Here is a 21,220-nt window from a genome sequence, read left to right as displayed (position 1 = left end):
ATTTGCACCCCCAGGAACTTTGTCCATGCTTGTGTTGCTCCCCAACACTTTTTCCATTTGAATGCGGCTCACACGCATAAAAGGTTTCAGTGGATCCCTGATCTAGTTGCTAGCTACTTTCTGATAGTTTGCATCTATCAGAGAGTCGCTAGTTGAACATCCCAAACAGCTTCTGGTTCTGCAATTTTGTTTCTTTTGTCAGCAGTGGTGAAGTTTTATACTTGATTAAATACAATGATAAAATATAGATTATATTAAAATATTCAAACGACTTGAGAGTTGGTCTTAATTTGTTTTGGAACTATTGGCTTTCTGGGTAATGAACTTTATCTTTCTATTCAAGCTAAGGCCTATTCATTTGACATGATAATGTTATGATAAAGCTTTAAATTTTAAGCCTTAGTGCCGTGGAATAAACAAAAGTAAATAATTAAAAAAAACATAAAAACAAACGTGGGCTGCACAGCAATAAAAATACTCAATTTTAAAGAGAACAAGTATTAACTAAGCATTGTGTACTTAATAGCTCCAGCTCATACACTTTAGATCAGTGGTTCCTAATGCCGCAACCCTTTAATACAAAATTATTCCTAAGACCATCGGAAATATGTGTTTTCCGATGGTCTTAGGTGACCCCTGTGAAAGGGTCGTTCGACCCCCAAAGGGGTCCTGACCCACAGGTTGAGAGCCGCTGCTTTAGATGTACACTTTTCTTTTGAAACTATATAGATAGAGTTTTTGCTATTCAGCCTCAGGATTTATTGTTTGGCCACGTATTAACAGACTGCACAGATATTGACATCATATAAATTATTTGGAACACTTTTTTGTTAAGACATGAAACGTTTTCTTCAGAACTCTGCTGAAAAGATGATTTTTTTTCTGGAACCTGAAAAAGTATTATTACTCAGGAGACCTATTTCTGCTTTGTAGGCATTAGAGGATCTTGAGAAACAGCATGCAGAGGAACTTGAAAATTTGAGAGCTGAAGTCAAACAAAAACATCAAAAGGTATGAGAATGATCTGCTTTTTGTATATGCAACTTCTTTCAATTTTAGAATGTGTGATTACAAATTCTTTTAAAATTTTCTCACCTAAATTACTTGAGTCATCAGCCATGTTTTTGCACCCTGCCTGCCACTCTTGTGGAATTGTCCCAGGTCTCTGCTTTCCATTCTGGAGCACAGCACTGTGGTCACCCCATAAAAACAGCGCTGTCTGCATTTGAGAGCACTGTATTCATGAGGGGTGGGGTAGGCATGTAGGCTGTCTGTATAAATTTGTTGGATGTGCACTTGGGCATGATGTAGATGAGTGTTTTCAGAAGGTGTTGTAGTTCAACAACAGTGTATTGATTTGAGACGTTGGAATGGATCCATTGCAAGGTGCAGAGCACAGCACTCTGAAGTGCAAGGGAGCCTTGTGGTTACAAGTGGTAGATTGTAAGTGGAAGGCTCCACCAAAGCCATCTGTCTACCACTTGTACACTGGTGCACTAGTATAGTAAGGGGCATACATGCGGGCTTATTTGGCAGACACGTGTTGCTCTCACTTGCTGAATATGCTTCCCTCAGTTTTAAAGTGCATGAGCAATCAGCCTAGATAAATTACATTCTAAAAGACTGTTCTTGGCATTGATGGAACTTTAGGGAAGTTTCCAGTATAATCCAGCAGCCACTCTAAAAGAAAGTGTATTTGAACTGGGGGGCACAGATCTTTATTGCCACTTGTGAAACTGAAACATGATTCACACTGGGTGCAATTCAAAGGTATTTTTGGGTGCTTTGTTGCCCCATCTGCCATTGCCCTAAGGGCTCTGGCACACGGGGAGATTAGTCGCCCGCGACAAATCTCCCTGTTTGCGGGCGACTAATCTCCCCGAATTGCCATCCCACCGGCGAAAATGTAAGTCGCCGGTGGGATGGCATACGCTGCGCAGGCGATTTCGCCAAATCGCTGAAGTTGCCTTGCGAGGCAATCGCGCCGCCGCGTGTGCCATCCCACCGGCGACTTACATTTTCGTCGGTGGGATGGCAAATGATGGCAACTCGGGGAGATTAGTCGCCCACGAACAGGGAGATTTGTCGCGGGCGACTAATCTCCCCGTGTGCCAGAGCCCTAAGGGCTACAGCACATGGAGGGGTGACTGCCACACAGGGCAGTAACTGCCTAACACTGCTAATATAGAGAATTATTAAAATGTTCTTATGTGCTTTTTTCAGGCTGAGAACTGTCTGTGTCAGGCAGTTTTAATTGACGCCAATAGGAAGCAGCACGGGCATTTTTAGGCATTTGTCTGCTAGTTAAAATGCACTGCCCCATATGCCTTTAGTTTCAGACTCTCTGTATAGTGCAGTTTGTACAGTAAATGCAATAAATAAACACTTCAAGCAAGATTCAAGAGGGATCGTTCAGCAAGGATTCCTTTCTCTGGTCTGGCTGTGCTCTGTACCTCACACCAGATTAAAAATGCAGCACAGACTACAGACTGCAGGGTTGGAGAGTGCAGGCCAGCCCTGTCATTACCACCTGCCATAGGACAGGGCATAAGACAGAGCCCCATTGCAGCCTGCGTCCATGTGCCTTGTGCCTGAATGACATGATAGTTAGGGGCAAAAAGGAGTCCGCCTACATACATTACCACCCCCTCCCACTCCTCATGCAAAACAATGCTGTAGAATACAGACAGCATTGTAGTTTTTGGGGCAGCCACAGGTGCCTGAGCTCCAAAATGAAATCCAGGAAGGTAGAGTAAGGAAAATGCAAAAAAAGCAGCAGGGATGTGTCCTTTTTATTGCTCTTTGCACACTGCCTTAAAGGAGAAGGAAAGGTAAAAACTAAGGAAGCTTTAACAGAAAGGTCTATGTAAATACTGCCATAAGCACTCACAGAAACGCTGCACTGAGTCCTCTGTCAAAAGAAACACAGGATTTGTTGTCTGTTTGTTTTCCTGTGCCAGAGACACCCCCCCCCCTCTCCCCGCTCCTGCTCCCCCCTCCCTCAAGAATGCTAAGAACTCCCTCCCCCCTTAGGAATGTGGATCTGACCCAATCAGCAGGAAGCTTCCTCATAGTCTAACTAACTGAGCATGTACACCAGTCTGGGTATCGCGCAGGAGCAAGGCATTATGGGAACTTTATTTACACAGCTCAATGTTTTTTCTTCCTGTTTGGCTTCTGATCTGCAGAACAGGAGAAATATGGGGAGACTTAAGGGCACTATTGAGAGAACTGAAGGTATGCCTGCAGCTTGAGATTAACTCTTTATTAGCCTTTCCTTCTCCTTTAAGAGGTCGTAACTGACCCTTCTTCTCTTTTTCGTTTGTTATTCAGATAATGGTTAATGGATGTATCATAATTTGGTGATTCACAATATTTATTTCAGTATGTCTCATAATGTCTCAAATTTACTTTACTGTGACTGAACAGGAAAAAAAAATTTCATGTAAATTTGCAAAAATTTAGTTCACTCCTCTGTCATTTCTGCTCTGACATTGTCTTTGCCTTTTCATAGACGGTGTCTGAACTTCAGAATTCAAGGCTCCAGGTGCATGAACAAGGGGAAGTACAGACCTTCAGTGAGCTAAATCTTTCCAACAAGAAAATGTTACAGCTAATGGACTTTGAAAAAGAAGTAAGAGTCATAATAACAGAAGTTTCTAGTACAAAATTTAACTGGTTATTATTCGGCTATCGCCTTTTATTTTGGCCTTTTGATCCCCAACCTTGAGTTTCCACATTCCATTCCATAGATGAGTGACCTACTGCAGGAGAAACGGCTGGAGGTTCAGAGAGACCATGAAAGGAAGTTGGAACGATTAAAGGAGGATCACCAGCTGGAGCTTGAGAGGGTGCGAGACCAGCTGGAAGATGAGGTAAGGGTTGCCTTTCTATGCTGCAAAACAACAGTTCCGTATTAGAGTACTTTTTATTATCCTTTTTCACCTTGCACTAGTAAGAGTTGTGTGTTTGCTTCAGAAACACTACTAGAGTTTACATAAATAAACTGCTGTGGAAAACAGGAGAAAATGCACAGGTTACATATCAGATAATAAATAGGTTCTGTAGAATAAAATTGTGTTTTACAAATCCTTTCTGCTTTTACAGATCCATCTGTTGTGTAACTTGTGCATTTTCTTCTTTTTTTCCCAGTTGTATTTCTAAAGCAAACAAACAACTTTTACCAGTGAAGGGCAACAATACATTATATTTTAACTACATTGATACACTTTCATTTTTTTGTGTTACTGATCTTTTAGGAGATTAGGTGTCTCATTTACTATTGTATAAGGAAAAATGACTCAGTGTCCCTCCCCTTTTTTTTGCATTATGCCTTCCTCAATTAAAAAAATTGCAGCAGGCTCTTGCCAGGATGTAGAACCATATGGCTACCCCCACAAATACAACACTGCCTGCATTCTGCAGCGCTGTATTGGTCCCATCACATTAACTTTTATTTAAAAGAAACATAAACTAACATTATACATGACATTTTGCATATATATTAAATTCCCAGGAGAGGACCCAACGTTCCCGGATGCTTGAGAGGTTGCAAGAGGAGCTTGAAAAAATAAGGCAACTTCATGAACAGGAGCTTGAGACTGAATGTAGGGAGCTGCAAAGGAAACAAGAAGAAAGACGAAACAGCTACCAGGAAAAGGTGGCAGTCATATAGTACAAGAAAGACTTTATCTAATATCCTTTCAATTCTATCACTTTCCCCGCAAGACTGTATTTTGTTTCTAGATGGATGTTGTTTTGTTCATAACTTTTGTTAATTTTTATAGGAAAACAAACTGCAAGACATGGAGCAAAACCTTGAGCTGAGAAGAAAGCAACTACTGATGAAAACAGGACAATTAGACAGCCAGGTAAGACTAGGTGAACAGAACATAATGCACTGAGAAAAGAAAGACTTGGAGAATCTGTGGGCAGGCTACTTATTTTCTTAAAGCTGACCATTCATGCCCAGATTTGGTTTAGCTGGTCTAGGAATGTATGTCACTACATTTGCAAATTTAATAGACCATTCTGCAATCCAGTTGGCTTAGTGATGTGTAGAAATGCAGAATGATCAGCACTGATACACCTTGTTGGTGTGCACATGAGTTAAAAGCAGCTGCAGCTTTTTCTCTTTTCCTGTCAAATCTGATTATTCAGGCTGTCAAAACAATAGAATGTGACCATGCTGTTCCATGGCCATATTGCACAATAACCATCTGTTTGATCTACAGGCAGTTTGCTAGTGTATGACCCTCTTGACACTTGTAAATCTCACCTGTCTCTGATCATACAGGAAGAAAATATTCGACAGAGAAGAACAAGTCTGGAAGAGAAGGAGAAGGAACTTTCAAGAAAGACAGAGGTATATTTACAAGTCTAGAAATCATATGTACCTGCAGGCTATAGCCCAGAAAAGGAAGTATCTCCCTACTCTTACTGGCGACTTCTTACCTTTCGAATTAAATGTAGTGTAATTTAAACAGAAGGGATTGGCACCAAAAACTGCCTGTTTTTGCATATTAGAGGTTGCATGAATGAAGACTGGTCTTTCATAATGCTGCCTTTCTTCCTCTATCCCTATTCTCAACAAAGTATAATGTTATCTCTCTTGTCCGCCTACTGTTCTCTCTCATGCAGAGGTTCTCCCATCACAGTCTACTTTTATTTCTACTTCTTTTCTATCTTTACTGGTCAGACTCTGTCACCAGATGATAATCTGGTAAAAAAGGCACTTCAGGGGGCACCCCAGAAACTAAAATAAGTGGTAACTTGCACTAGCATGGTAGCACTAGCTACCACTAGCACTAGCACTTGCTAGCACTAGCATACTACATGCAGTACGACATAAAGTTATATTAGGGTATGAAAACTTTAAAATATATGCCTGTATGTTCGTGCCTGATGCACACAATTTCTCTTCTAGTTTATTTGTGTTTTTACATTTCTTCTTTGTCAGGTTAATGAGAGACACATGCTCCAAGTTGCAGGGGGCATTTCCTGGGCAATATTTTATAGTTTTTGGAGAATGTCTTAAGTGCTAGTCTCAATTACTGGCCACTTGTTCCCCAGCAATAGGATGCACCAAGGAATTTACTTATTAGTACTATATTTTGTTTATGCAGTGTTGACATATTTGGCAGCACTTCACTAAGATCAGTCATCATTCATCAGTCTCTTCTCCAATGGAGCTTACAGTCTAAGGTCCCTCACACACTATAGTTACATAGTTAGTTACATAGTTACATAGGGTTGAAAAAAGACCTGTGTCCATCAAGTTCAACCCATCCAAGTAAATCCAGCACATCTAACCCACACCTACCAATCTATACACTCACATACATAAACTATAAATACAACCACTAGTACTAACTGTAGATATTAGTATCACAATAGCCTTGGATATTCTGATTGATCAAGAACTCATCCAGGCCCCTCTTAAAGGCATTAACAGAATCTGCCATTACCACATCACTAGGAAGGGCATTCCATAACCTCACTGCCCTCACCGTGAAAAACCACCTACGCTGCTTCAAATGGAAACTCCTTTCCTCTAATCTAAAGGGGTGACCTCTGGTGCGTTGATTGTTTTTATGGGAAAAAAGAACATCCCCCAACTGCCTATAATCCCCTCTAATGTACTTGTACAGAGTAATCATGTCCCCTCGCAAGCGCCTCTTTTCCAGAGAAAACTATTGACTATGGTCAATGGATCCCCATCTTACAGTGCCACAATTTGTTTTACCCAGTTAAATAAATGGAAGGTGGGTGCTTTTAGCCACAGATATATTGATTGGTCATTAAAGGTTTCCAAAGAGAATGGTTGCAAAGGTCCCAAGCAACTGCTAGGTTGTTTGACCAAACTGACCTTGACACATCACAGCTGAATCTCTAAGGTACAGGTTAGTATAGCTCTTCAAGCTTACACCTCTACACAAGCTACACACACCTAAAATAGTGATTTGACTTTTTAAATATGCAGGATATTTCACTAAAAGCAGCGCAGTAATGTGCCAAATGTTCAGTGGGTTTTATCCTTATCCAGTGAGTTTTATACCTTTGCAAATATTGCAATTAGTGTAATCTTTCCCCTAGCTTTCTGCTGAGATGGCAGTGAATACACCCAAGGGGGTAGGGGGTTGTGTTATCATTCTGTCATCCTTTCAACCTACGCCTTCCACAAGATACTGAACTGCATTCCAGTGCCACCCAGTTTAACCATACTATTACCATTTGCCAGTCTATGTTCAGTTTTAGAGCATCAATTAATAATAAAATGCATCTTAATTAAACAAAACACACACCTACACACACCTCTCATACCCCAAGAGCAGTTTGGGTCTCCTGCAACGGTTAGTTCATGATCACTTCAGTTCATGAAGATTTTGTTTCTATGGCAACAGGAATGAGCAATATTTCCATGTAGGCTATTATTCTTGCTATTCCCATCACAGCTTTGAAAATAGTGCAACCCCTAAATTCACTGATGTTATTTTGTGGGTTCTCATGAGTTTGTCTCTGCTACACTGGCCACTGTATTTATCCTCAAGCCCAATCTCCTTTGTTAGAAATAGAACTTAGCAGGGCTGTCTATAAAAACCTTTTGGAATAATGCAGCCATGAATCTGGCAGAATTTTAGCATTTCAGAAATTTTACAGTGAAATTGGCCACTGCTGGTCAGTGCTGACTAATAGTCAGAATAAGCAGCAATACTGTGTAATAAAATGTACATTGTTTTGAGTTACCAGCTTATTCTTTTAATAATAGGATGCCTTTAAGATTGAGAGATGCAGGGCTGATCAGCGATTACTTGTGTTGCATATAACTAACTAGTAGTCAGCCGTCGAACATTAGGATTTTAGAAGAACTTCAGGACCATGTGCTTGAGCTACTTTAATCCGATTACTTGTAGCAGGTTAAAACGATTTGGTCCTGTAATTTGTAGTGTGGCTTGCCCCAGAATTAAACCTGTTTTGCCTGCTTTAGTTGGTTACATTTTTATTGTGTTTCTCAGGAATAGGAGTGGGACTAGAGGTAAAGTAATCTGCCTTTGATGTGGAATCTTATGCTAGATACCATGGTTTGAATCTCTGCAGCAACTCCCTGTGACCCTAGACAAATCAATTAATCTCCTGATGTCCTGGCATACTTAGTGCTTCTGTAATGACTGCCTTGCTTGCTGAAAAGAAATGTGCTGTATTAATAAGTTTCCTTCATTTGGCAAAGTACTATTTAATAAGCTCATGCAGGAAATAGTTTTGGTGTATTCCCAGTTTAATGATGACTAAATAAAAAGATTAGGCTTTATTTCCCCTTTAACATAGTGATATCATACAAAGAAGAGAAGTCTGTGTAGCCCATGCATTAATTGGGGGTATAAAAAAACCTTGGAGGACCACATCCAGCCCATGGGTTTCCATTTGGGCAGCGTTGGTTTAAGTCAGAATGGATATGGGTTATGTGCTGTGCTTGCTTGGAAACGTAACAGTTGCCACTAAGTTATATCGGCAGTCATGCAGTTGCACTTCTTAACCTCACAAGCGTTCCTGATTTTTATTGAGGACTGAATAGCAACTACACTTATTTGATTGTAACAGTTGCGTTACAACTATGCTTTGCTATGCTGCTGTGTTACAGTGATGATTGGGCAGCCACACACATCAGAACCTTTGTTCAGTAGCCACTGATTGCTACCGCTGCGCTACCACATTCTTCTAAAAATCAGAAATTAAACATAATTATGCATTCATTATTACCTTTTCTTGCAACACAGGAAATTAAGAGTTCTACTTTGAACCTCAAGATGCAGGAGGACCTGGTAACTGAGCAGAAACTGCTCCAAGATATAATACAAAAATCACAACATGAGTTGGAAAAAACACAAAACAAAAGAACTGAACTGGAGGCAGAGGTGGCGCTACTGCAGAGCCGCTACACCCAACTGCTGAGTAAAGTCAGGTACATTTTTAGTTCCTGAAGATAAAGTAACTGTGTATTCTGCTTACACCCTTATGAGTGTGGCTAATGGCAGACAGGTTGTTTCCTTTGCTGGTCTATGTATGCCCTGAAAACACAAATACACAGTAGATTTCAAGGTGTATGCGTGTAAGTAGCATTTCTGCTCCAAAATCTGCTCTGTGTGTGCCGTAACGGGCTAATCCCATGCCTGTCAGCACGCAAAGTCAGGAAACAGAAGGCACAGAGCAGCTTTTTGCCCCTGGCATATATACATGAGCAGAGAAAATTACATGTCTGCCATTAGCCTTAGGTCTCATAACTTAACAGTATTTTATTTCACACTTGTTGGGTTCTCTTTTAAAATCTGTTTATTGTGCTTTATTTGCTGTAATACTCACAAACATGGTTTTACCTTCAAGGGACTTGGAAGAAGAAAATAGAAAAAGCAACATTGATCTAAAAGAAGATACCAAAGTTGTGATGAGTCCCAGAGTGGATCCAGCACTCAGGCTGGAAGATCTTACTGCATCGGCCAGCTCAGTGCATGGTGCTGCCGTTCCAGTAAGTATGAGCTCAGTCCATCAGCTGTACATGTGCTAAAATAAATATTGTCCTGGGAAACAATGTTTTATTCAAAACGCATCAGTTAATAGTGCTGCTTCTCTAGCAGAATCCTGCACTGAAATCCATTTTTTTGAAACAGATTTTTTCATTTTTAATTTTGCAATTTCCCATGGGGCTAGCCATATTCCTATTTTTACCTCCCTCCCTTTCCCCCCAGCAGCTGATCAGCAGAACAATGGGAAGGTAACAAGATAGCAGCTGCCTGAACTGATCGTGCAGGCAAAACTGCTTATACTGCTCCACAATAATTTTGGGTGGCTTCAGACATTTCTCTGCCAGCTAAAATACAGTTTGGAAAAACTACCCCATGTGCCATTAGCCTCATGTAGCTTGTACAGTAAAGGTGGTATATACACACCATGCACTTGGAAATAATGGAACATCATTTCTTGCTTTGGGATTTTAGAGTTTTTTGGGGTTTTTTACACTGGCTTTTGTGTGACAATGAGAAAAAGTTGCTGTTTTCATGAGACAAATAGAAAAGTTGTGGTTTTATTATTTTTTTTTCTGCAACTTTTTCGTTTGTGCTTTTTCAATTTGGATTTTTTGAAAAATGAATTTTTGAAAATGAGTTCAGTGGTTTAATAAAATATATAAAACCACAAAAATATAAATGATAATAAATCCCATCCAAATATGCCTTCAGTTCTGTATTCTTTATTTTGTATATTATTATTGTTAGTTTTATTGAAGGAATACATAAGCTGAAACCAATGTATAATGTTCAGTCACGTGAAATTTTGTCTTAAAAAGCATATAGACACCAAGTGGCCTATTTATCCAAAGTTGAATGTTTGTATTAAATGACTTTGTCCGTTGGTGGAATTGGCAAGGTCCCCAAATGAGCCACATCAACAAGCCAATGCTGTCCCCGATCTGACATGATAATCAGACCTGCCTGATTGAGATCTGGCCAATTTTAGATCAGATATCAGTTAGGTAAGCCTGTCAGGGGTGCCCATAGGCATTCCCCCTTTCCTGCCAATGAGATAGAATGTTTTTCTCAAACACTAAGGGCCATGAAAGACGAGGAGATTAGTTGCCCGCAACAAATCTCCCTTGTTGCGGGTGACTAATCTTCCTGAAATGCCATCCCACTGGCTAGAATGTTAATCGCTGGTGGGATGGCATACGCGGCCAAGTTGCCTTTAGAGGTAACTTCGGCGATTTACATTCTAGGCGGTGGGATGGCATTTCAGGGAGATTAGTTGCCCGCAACAAGGGAGATTTGTTGTGCGGCGACTAATCTCCCCATCTAGTATGGAAGGCTCACCTGGGTAAAACAAACCAGATCATGTATCTTAACAGATAACTTTATGTTCCTCTGTTTTATAGGTTTACTGGAATGATGTTTAGTAATGCAAATTTCTGACTGTGCAAGCTTTGTATGCTAATCATGTTATATTTTCTCTTTCATTTCTCACCATGGTTCAGCATTTAGATATTCTCAGAAATGCCATGACTTCTGTACAAAACCAGGAATATGATAATGAAATGGACGAGTAAGTGAGGCTATTATATTCTGTAGTTCTACCTGCATCCTCTGTGTTGTATTTTTTGGATCCATGTTTTTTTGTTGCATTGCCATGTATATGTGAGCTTTCCCCATATCATTTAAACTGTGTCTCCTTTGCAGTGGATAAATGCAAGATGTTTTTAAAAACCCTTGTTTCTTAGAAAAATTGTTCGGCACCCCAATGTGCATTTATATTCAAAAATGAATAATACCATGATTTAGAAACAAAATCTACATTATGCATCCTAGTCTATATGCATGGGATGCTGCTTTACCACCAATTGCGACCCCCATATACAGTACTGAAAGTCCAAGATCTAAAGCTCCTTGGCATGAGAACAGGCCTACAGCAAAGTATTGTTTGACTTCAGTTTAGACATTAAGATCACTAAAGGTTTTCTTGCCTTTATTTAAAAGCAGAGTTTACTTTTAAATCAACTTTTAGTTTGATGTAGACAGTAATTTGCAGTTCCATTTTTGTCTCTGTTTTTATTTTACTTATTAGTTCTATTAGTTCTATGGCTGCCGGGGTCAGTGACTTATATTTTAAAGTTGATAAGATGTTAAACTAGAATGTCAAAATTTTCACAAACTATAAAGACTGATTTGAAATTGGTAACATACTAAAAGTGAAATATACCTTTAAGACCATTAAAGACCACCTTTAAGACTTGCAAAACATTAAGGTTAGCTAGATATTGATAATTCTGTATGTAGTAAGCATTTACTTACATGTTATTCTAAGCATTAGCTTTTACCGTGGGTTGTATGTGACATGGACTAGATCTACTATCTCCTTCCCTGACTCCCTCTTCTCTTTTCTCCCCTTTAGTATCCGTCATTACATCTCCTCCCAGGGGGCCTCAATACAAAAAGCAAAGGATTTCCTACACCTGCAGACCCGCTCAATGTGCCATCGCCAATCCTTGCTCCATGCAGCCAAGAAACAATGGTGTCACAGCATGCAAGAGACGCACAGCCCAAAGCACTCGCATCTCCTGGAGGATGTGAAGCAAAACTTGGAAGAGGTAAGACTGAAGCACGATAACATTACTGCAAATTTATTATTTAAAGGATTAATTGAAATATTCAACTATTATATCTTACAATTACATATCTAAAGTTTAGACATATTATCTATTATCCAGAGAATCCCAATCCCAATATTTCATTTTCATGGGTTTACTTTTTCTCTGCAATAATACTACCATGTAGTACCATGTACTTCATTTTATCTGAACTATCATAAAACAAATGTTGATGACAAAATAGTCCTATTGTGTTTTTCTTCTTCAAATGTGTTTTAGTAGCTGCTGATCTTCATATTACAGATTAACCCCTTACCTGAGACCTCTAGGTCCCAGGCATGCCAGGTAACAGACCTTATAATATTCATATATATTCATAATTAGGTTATTCTTTCAGTGATCTAAAGTACCGGTAGAAGAAATTCAGAAGTTATGCTTTTGTGATCCTTCTTACATGACATTCACAGTTGAATGTAGAGGGTTAAAAAAAAGCCTGCAATTAAAAGGTGGCAAAGCATAAGCCACTGTAAATGCAGAGGAGTGGGATTAACAAGCGAGTAGTGATTGGAGAATTGGTGTGCTATAGCTCCAAAGTGTCTAGACACCCCTTCTAATTAGTGAAATTGGCTCCTTAAGCTCCTGAAGCAAGAATAAAATAATGCACACAACCATGTAATTAAGAAGTAATTGGCTGGTCTACAGCAGAGCTCTTGACTTTTAAAAAAGAGCACCATCTTAGAAACTCACCTTGCCAACAAAGTCCCTTCTTTAGGTTTCTACTTCCTAAAGATGCCCTTTTCAATTGTAAGATATTTGTGAAGTTAAGAAATGGAAGCAAATCCCCTTAACAATGGCCCACAAAAACCTCCCCAAAATAGTTTCAAAGGATGAACTTCATATTGATACCTTTGGTTTTGTAATGACATATTAGACAGGTATATTACTGCATCATTTTGGCTATATATTGTAGACTGGAGAGGCCAATGAGAAGGGCCTCATGGACAGATTTTTACATTGGGACCCATGGGCCTCTTGTGTGCATTTGATTGTGATATTCACTGCCAGCAATTTCAAAAATGTTGTGTTATTATGTATTTCTGTGATTCTAGCTGAATGCATTTTGCCTGAGTGTTGCCTTTCCTCCTGTAGGAAGCACACAGTTTAAATGAATTCCAGAGCACCATGCATAAGGGGCAAGTCTTGCTGCAAGAGAAAGAGCAGAGACTGCAGGAGCTGGAGAGTTCCCTTCGGGAAGAGGTGAGGCCTGACCTATAACCTGGTAGGTTGTATACACTGGTAAGGGATATTAGAACAAAGTGAATAGTAATTCTGCCTCTGCCTTATTCCTCTGCATTGTATGTGCTCCATCTTGACACACTGCTGTGGTCCTTTCATAAATGGTGTATTTGTATTGTGCTTAACCTGACCAAAAACAAATGTTTCTACCAAGAAAGAAGTGTTTATCACATACTGTATGGCAATAGCATTGCTTCCAATAAACAGGAAAAATCAGTTTCAGCGTTTCTCTTGTCTCTCTCTTCTGCAGATATCTGAGGATGATGCTGTCATTAGAGGAAGGAGAAATAAGAAAGTGGTTACCTTTGACCTAAGTGACTCAGACGACTCCTGCAGTGCCATAAACCATGATTTGTTCCCAAGTAAGAAACAATTCAGCTCTTAACTCTCTCCCTATGTGGTAAAGTTTCTTCTCTTACAGAGGGAGCTCTACCAGTCCTTCTAAATGACTGCTTTCCAATTTGTGCGGCCATCCCACCCCTTCCACAATAGCCCAGTATAGCACATTTGGGGTCCTAACAGAGCAGCAGCCCCTATATAAAGACAAGCTTTCCTTATTTGAAATTTCACATTTTTATGGATTTTATTTTAATCATATTTGTTCTAATTTCATACTGTGGATCTATAAAAAAAAAAGAAGAAAACTTCTGATTTTTAGATGTTATAAAAAAAATCTTCTGTCATTGTCCAAACACTAAAGTCAGTTCCCTGTTATTTCTCTGCTCAAGAAGATGTGATATGGTGATTCCTTAAGTCTAACAGATAAAAGGGAGCTTTGCTCTATGCCTTTCAATGTCCAAATATACCCCCTTCTGTCACATTTTCATTTAGGTTTGGGGCCACCCAGTTGCAGCTATTTTCAGGAGTTACTGTATTTTAAAACACTCTTTTGTAAATTAGTTATTGAAGAAAGCATCTTAGCATTACCAGCAACTAACAACCTACATTTTATGCCAACAGGTGGAGATCTTAGGGCACAGCCTATTCTTCCATCCAAAGTGCACAATCTAACAGCCTCTTTACGGCGCATCACAGCGGAACTAAATGGGGTCCTTTCTTCCCTGGGACCTCTCTCAAATGATCCTCATCCATTCTCAACACCTGACCCTCTCTCTGCAGAGCCAGGCATCCCACTCTCCTCTTTCAACAATCTAGCAAGACTCGGTGCCCCTCAGTCCTCAGCATGGAGCAGTAGTTTACCTTCAACTGTACCCTCGGTGCCCTCACCTTCTCAGTCAGTGGATGAAATCTTGATGAAGAAATGGCGCAAGTATTTCCCAGGTCTGCTGGGAACAAGTTGTATTGTTTTTCTTAAAATAATGCAGCATGGTAACTTTACTACCTCTCTTCCCTACAAGAGCATACTTACCGTTCAGATTAACAGACCACCTCCTGAGTGACCCTAATGGTCACTTATGTCTGGCATATGCATATATAATTAGTGCACATTTGTCACTTTCTGTTACATGTAATGATTGTGACAGTGGACCCTTTTGTAATGTGGAAGGGAGGGCGTTGGCCTATAGGTTAAGTGGGCCCCCCAGATCTCAGGCTGGAGACCCTTGTTTAATTCCCTGTGGTATCTCTGTAACTGTAAACAAGTTACTTAATATCCTGGTGTCCTGGCACTGTATGGTGCTTTGGGTCCAGTGAGAGACTGACACTATATACTGTAAATAATTTCACTTTTCGTGTTATCTGGATGGTCATTCAGTCCAACTCTGTATCAGTAATTCAGAAGATATGTTCAATTAACATGTTACATCACATCTATACAGGAGGAACACCTTTATTCACTGACCAGTCCAAGCTGCAAGAGAACAGATTTGGATATGTTCCAGCTGGGTGAGTGTGATTCTGCCCTAGCCCCAAATTCAAGTTTTGGAAAAACCCCTAAAGGAGGCAAGTTTAGATGAAGTGGGAGTATCCATTAAGCTAACATATAAAGTAGCAATTGAATCAGTATGGGTATGGGAACAATTTGAACACATTGTCAATATTGATAAAAAATCAAAATGAAGAAATTGGATGGGCAATGCCCAAAAAATATTTGTTAATGATATTAACTCATTTATCTTGTCTGCAAAATCCCACAGAGAGCAGGTTCGAATGGTGCAAAATGTAGCACAGCACACGGACAAACGTAGCATTCAGGCTATGATTGACACCAACAAGAAGTGGCTGGAAAACTTCAGGAATGACCCCAAAGTGTATCCTACCCTTATAATGCAGTAAGAGAACTATAACACATGCAGAGATGACTCTTTCCAAAGCCCAGGTATAGCCCCATCTAGAATATGCCATGTGGTTTTGGTCCCCAGTTCTCAAACAGGATATTATTGAGTTAGAAAAAGTCCAGGTCTGAGTTATGAAGGCAAGAATAGCCAATTTGGGGTTGTTTACACTGGAGAAGAGATGCTTAAAGGGTGACATGATAACTGTGTATACATATACAGTATATAAGGGGATCATATAAATACTCTAATGCTTTATTTACCAGTAGGTCCTTCCAACTAACACGAGGCGACCAGTTCAGAAAGGGTTTATGAGAGCTGTGACATTAGATAGCATCAAGAAGGGGTTGGATGGGTTGTAGCAAGTGAGGAAATATATGGTCATTGGAAATAGCTCTTATTACACACAGTAGTTTATCCAGGGATTGGTACTATATTCATCTTGGTGTGGGGAAATAATTATTTTCCCCCTCTGAGGCAAATTAAAGAGACTCCAGAAGGGGTTTTTGCCTTCCTCTGGATCAACTAGCAGTTAGGCAGGTTATATATAGGCATAAAAGGTTGAACTCGATGGACATGTTTTTTTTTTTCTCAACCTTACTATATTACTATTGTTTACCCTCGGTACAACTGTTAAAGGAACAGTAATATCAAAAAATTAAAGTGTTTTAAAGTAATTAAAATATAATGTGCTGTTGCTCTTCAAAAAAATGGTGTATTTGCTACAGAAAAGCTACTATAAATAAATAAATAAGCGGCTGTGTAGCCATGGGGGCAGCCATTCAAGCTGGAAAAAAGGAGAAAAGGCACAGGTTACATAGCAGATAACTAGTAGATAAGCCCCATATAATGGGGGTTTATCTGTTATCTGCTAAGTAACCTGTGCCTTTTTTCCTTTGAATGGCTGCCCCCATGGCTACACAGCAGCTTACTTATATAAACTATAGTAGTGTTTCTGAGGCAAACACACCAGTTTTACCAGTGCAGGGCAACAGTACATTATATTGTAATTACTTTTATTCACTTTCATTTTTTGGTTTTACTGTTCCTTTAAACCCAGGTTGTTTGAGTAGGGTTTGGAAATGTATTCTAGTATTACTTATCTATTTCCTGTAGCTCTTTCTGCCTTTTTAATGTATCTCATAATATCCCTTTCATATTTCCTTAAGGAAAGTGCCTTTCAGGTCAGCTTGCGTCTAAAACAATGGCTGGGGGAGTGTATGTGTGTGCTCATTTTTGTCTATATCTCAGTATCCAATACTGTGGGTGCACGGAGTCTGTATTATAACTGTTTGTACTGGAGCCTACTCTGCCAAAATATGATGATGCTTACTAGTTTCCTTGACTGGTGTCCCAGGCCACGAACAAGCAGGACTATGGGATCTTCTCCAGGACTTCTCCAGTTGGGTCTGGATGAGAACAACCAAATCAAAGTATATCGGTACTAATGGAATGGGAGAAACAAAAGAGAAGAGAATTAGCACTTTACATACATCTCCTCTCCTTTGAAACACATGAAAGCTGTTGTGCAGGAGCAGAATTGGCTGTTTGGAATGGAAATGGCACAGCAAAACTCTGCATGTGTTGTCTCTTTTGCAGAGAGAGAGCTGCATATTACTTGATGACTCTGGGATCTTATAATTACAGTCATTTCTCAGGTGCCTGAATCTTTCTTGTAAAATGCTATTCATATATAAGCTTTATATTTATATATATTTTTATACACAGAATAAGGGACATATCATATTTGTGCACTAAAGCAAGAATAATGGCAGAATAGGTGCACACGAAACCAATGCTTGTGCAATAGAAACACTTGGTACTATGCACACTTAGTACTAAGAACCTAAGGATGTTACATAGGAAGATTAGTAACTACTACTTCTTAGTTGGCAAAAAAGAGATTATGTCTGGCATGAAAATCAAGAGTCCCTGGCATTTCAAGTACCAAAAAGTGGCCCAAAAAGCCACAGGCTCAATATAATGCACTGGTCTGGTTGCCCCAGTTTCCATATTGACAGTCTGGAGCCTAAAAGAGATGTTCATTTTTACTTATCCAGGGCAAGTAATCTGCTCTGACACCTTCTCTAGCCAGCTACTAGCAGCAACATTGTTACAATGTGACATAAATTGAGACAGTTCTACACAGTGTATGTGCATGCTGCAAATGCCTACACTTCACAAACATTCTATCAGTTCAACACATTTGTCTGCCAGTATTTTTTTACAGTAGCGGTGACAATCTTGCAGTGTTGGTATTTTATTTTTGTGTTTTTTACCTGTGTGAAGTATGCCAGCTAGTTTTGTATTCAGATTAAACTGGCACGTTATCAACCTCACTGTGTGAGTTTCTTGTCCAACACATCATTTTTCTCAGCAGTTAAAGGGATTTAAAGAAATAATAAATAAAGATAGGAAATAATTATTACCTGTAAGAAAGGCCGATGCATTGGCTCAGGGTGCACACACAAGAAGGTTGATGCTAGGGTAGGGGGCTGATTATTGGCCTGTGGATAAGCACAGCCCTTTGTTGCAGTAACCTAACTGAAAGATCATGTGCTTGATTCTCTAAAAGACTGTATGGCATCTGCATACTAATATTTGCCTAAGCTCAGCGGGGCTGGACTTGACATGGTCTGTCATAGTAAGGGTGAAAGGGCAGAAGTCATACCAAGTGGCAAATGGGAAGGATTACCTTTGGAATAGGCCTACTGCTCAGAGAAGATAGAGAGACATTAACATATGCAAAGGCAGGGAGAGGAGTATTGTGGTTGGATTTATATTGAAAGGTAGAGTTGGGGTAGTTTGGGTCCTCAGTTTAGGCAGTTAGCCAGTAATATAACAATATAAATCATTATTGTTGAGAGAAGTTTCCATCTCAATATACTGAGCAAGTGTTTCAGTATGTGGTTGGAATTACTGATCTGTCCTCACCTAGGAGCACAGGGTGTTAGCATGAATTATCTGTTGAGGCACAAGCTTCAGTGTATGTGCAACAGGCATGGGCATATATATATATATATGGTATAGGGGTATTATAGTAAAACCACACATATAGATTAACTGTACCAAGCCAGGCCTCTGGTTATAGATGAGATTTGCTTAGGTGTCTGAAGCCTTAATAGACTGATTTTCCTTTGAAGAAGCGATCATTTATCACTAAACCTCCAGTTGCCTTTGCCCGTTAATATATTTTCAACCCAAACTCAATTAATATATTATCAACCCAAACTTACTGCTGTTGCTGAACAAATATTTCAGTCTGCCACTAGATGGAGCAGTGATAAATAAAAGCAGTGAGAAAACATTTGTGACAAAGACTGAAGACATAAATGAAACCAACCCTCTCAGCACCCTTATCACTCCCTGGAGAAGCCTTGCTGGGGCTATGGCACATGAACATTTGCTTCTACACTGTTTATCCGCTATGGGACATTTTCTATTCACTCGCCTGGAAAGCATCAGAAGTGTGTACTAGATACTGAGTGTTACAGCTAGAGACTAGTTGTATTTTAAGTAAAAACGATAGTTTATTTTTAATACAACCCTGATGTTGCTGGACTACAGATCCCAGCATGCCTTCGCCCCCAATGAAATGTCAAATCAACTTGTTTGTGAAATTAGCTAAGCAACAATGTTTAGATCCCCTTTAATATGTGTGTGGTGATCAAAATGCAATTTGTGCCATAGCCATGCTCAGTCCCATATCCTGTAATTCTGTGTGTGGAATTGCAGTTTACATTAATTGAATCAGTGTGACTTTATCTGTACAAAGTGGCAGGAGAAAAGTGGGGAAGGGGACAAGGTGGCAAATAGGCCAAGTAGGGAAGGGAATAAGGTGACAAATGGGCAAGCAAATGGTGAGGCCAGGTGTGGTTTGAATGTTGTGAAAAGGATGTGAGAGCTCACTGGATGCTATAATCAGTTCCTGTATACCAGTTTTTGTGCCTCGGTATAATGGTGGCTGTACAATGGCAGGTATTACATGGGTGACAAGGCTAGGTAGACATAAAAAATTGTAGAAATTTTCTTTAATAAAGTTTCTGTATTATGCAAACTTAACATATTTATTATTCATTGTATTCATATACACATATTTGTAAGGCATTTGTGACTTCTTATTAATGTGGCTTCTTTCCCCTGGGACAATGGTATTTCTTGTGGGAACCCGGTACCTATGCTATGTGCCGTTTGGAACCTCCATTCCAGACTATGACCACTTATTTGCACCAGTGACATTCTGGGCTACCAATGGTTAATCTCTGTCCTTTTGCAAACTTGTCCTTCCTAAGAGATTTGGTTTTACATAGCAGGTCAGGCATTAAGCAATGTCCCCTCCCTCAGGCACCAGCATAGCGCAGAATGCCATTAATCCCAAACACAGAGAGGCGCTGCTTTTTCAAGGCTGCTGAGCATCAGTCATTAAAAGGTTATTCTTATAATAAGCGTAATAACAAAATGCACTGTATTTGTGCATCATCCAGGCTAACATGCCTATGTATTTATCATTTCATCATCATGTCTTTCTGTTTCATGTCCTCCTACTGGCATGCAGACCTTACCTGTAGTTGGTACAATGGTGCAATAAACTACTCTTTGCCATTATTTACAAAGGCCACTAATTAGATAGGCACATAGTATGGTGCCACTTTGTAAGCCCTTTATCCATTTGAAAGGAAATCATAGAGCCCTATTATAGCACCATCGCTATAAAAATAAAATGTGACTCTGCAGGTCATGTTGTAGTAGGCCTACTAAGTACAGAGGAACAATACACAAAGCCTACATACCAGTGCAAGTAACAATGACTGCTATAGTGTTTCTGCTTCTGTGTCCATTTGCCTATGGATTTATCACCCACAGACATGATACAGATCTCCATTTTATGCATTATGCAAAGGTGTCGCAACAATGACATACTATAAAGCTGTGTTCCACTAAAAGAGACAACAGAGAAACTTGTCTGAAGTGCAAACATGCGCATTCTCCTGGAATTAACTAGTTATTATACCTTTCAGTTATAGAGCTACCCTCAGGAGTGAATGGCAGCATATAAAACCTGCCATGATTGTCTTATAAACACAACTGCGTTGGAACTGAGCTTGCTGTCATCCAAACTGTCTTAAAAATATTATTAATATTATTAATATTACAACTTCTCATCCACAACAGCCCAGCAAACACAATTGAGCCTAGAAAGCTTGAGCCACTTAAGTGTAGCAATAAGAAGCCAATAGCATATGCATGACTGGCTACCACGATAATGGTTTCATTGCCTTGACAGTCCCTTACATAGTGCATCTCTTCATTATCAAGACAGACCCTTTTAAAGTGCATCATTTGATTTCCATGGCAGTTCTGTCCATTTCTCTCTCTGGATTACTTTTACCTCTATACTGCAATCATCTGTGCTCCAAGGAACTCATGGAAGATGAAGTTTAGGAGCCAAGCACTAAACTAATTATTAATCCCCCTGCTTTGCTAGTTCTAATTCTTCACAAAAGCAAATTGAGGTGGAAATTGGCAAATGAAAAAGCCTCACAGAACAGTGGAGAAGGGAGGG

At 39.7% G+C, this 21,220-nt stretch overlaps 1 protein-coding gene across 5 annotated transcripts in view; it reads left to right on the top strand.

Annotated features, from left to right (window-relative positions):
* Window positions 1–17,996, top strand: part of cep164 (centrosomal protein 164kDa) — a 50,361-nt gene extending 32,365 nt beyond the window's left edge. For all 5 annotated transcript variants that reach the window (XM_018096060.2, XM_004916067.4, XM_002932927.5 and 2 more), the window contains 16 exons: window positions 934–1,011; window positions 3,515–3,634; window positions 3,753–3,875; window positions 4,517–4,660; window positions 4,788–4,871; window positions 5,297–5,365; window positions 8,775–8,959; window positions 9,379–9,520; window positions 11,018–11,085; window positions 11,932–12,127; window positions 13,277–13,384; window positions 13,674–13,785; window positions 14,384–14,704; window positions 15,202–15,268; window positions 15,520–15,633; window positions 17,015–17,996. In XM_018096060.2, coding sequence (XP_017951549.1) covers window positions 934–1,011; window positions 3,515–3,634; window positions 3,753–3,875; window positions 4,517–4,660; window positions 4,788–4,871; window positions 5,297–5,365; window positions 8,775–8,959; window positions 9,379–9,520; window positions 11,018–11,085; window positions 11,932–12,127; window positions 13,277–13,384; window positions 13,674–13,785; window positions 14,384–14,704; window positions 15,202–15,268; window positions 15,520–15,633; window positions 17,015–17,105 — 2,022 coding nt within the window. In that variant the 3' untranslated portion in view covers window positions 17,106–17,996. The remainder of the gene's footprint in view (window positions 1–933; window positions 1,012–3,514; window positions 3,635–3,752; window positions 3,876–4,516; window positions 4,661–4,787; window positions 4,872–5,296; window positions 5,366–8,774; window positions 8,960–9,378; window positions 9,521–11,017; window positions 11,086–11,931; window positions 12,128–13,276; window positions 13,385–13,673; window positions 13,786–14,383; window positions 14,705–15,201; window positions 15,269–15,519; window positions 15,634–17,014) is intronic.
* Window positions 17,997–21,220: the final 3,224 nt, after the last annotated feature.

This window comes from Xenopus tropicalis, chromosome 7 (assembly GCF_000004195.4).
Source record: "Xenopus tropicalis strain Nigerian chromosome 7, UCB_Xtro_10.0, whole genome shotgun sequence".
Classification (NCBI taxonomy): Eukaryota; Metazoa; Chordata; class Amphibia; order Anura; family Pipidae; genus Xenopus; species Xenopus tropicalis.
Note: the sequence above shows the minus strand (reverse complement) of the source record. Positions and strands in the feature narration are given on the sequence as shown.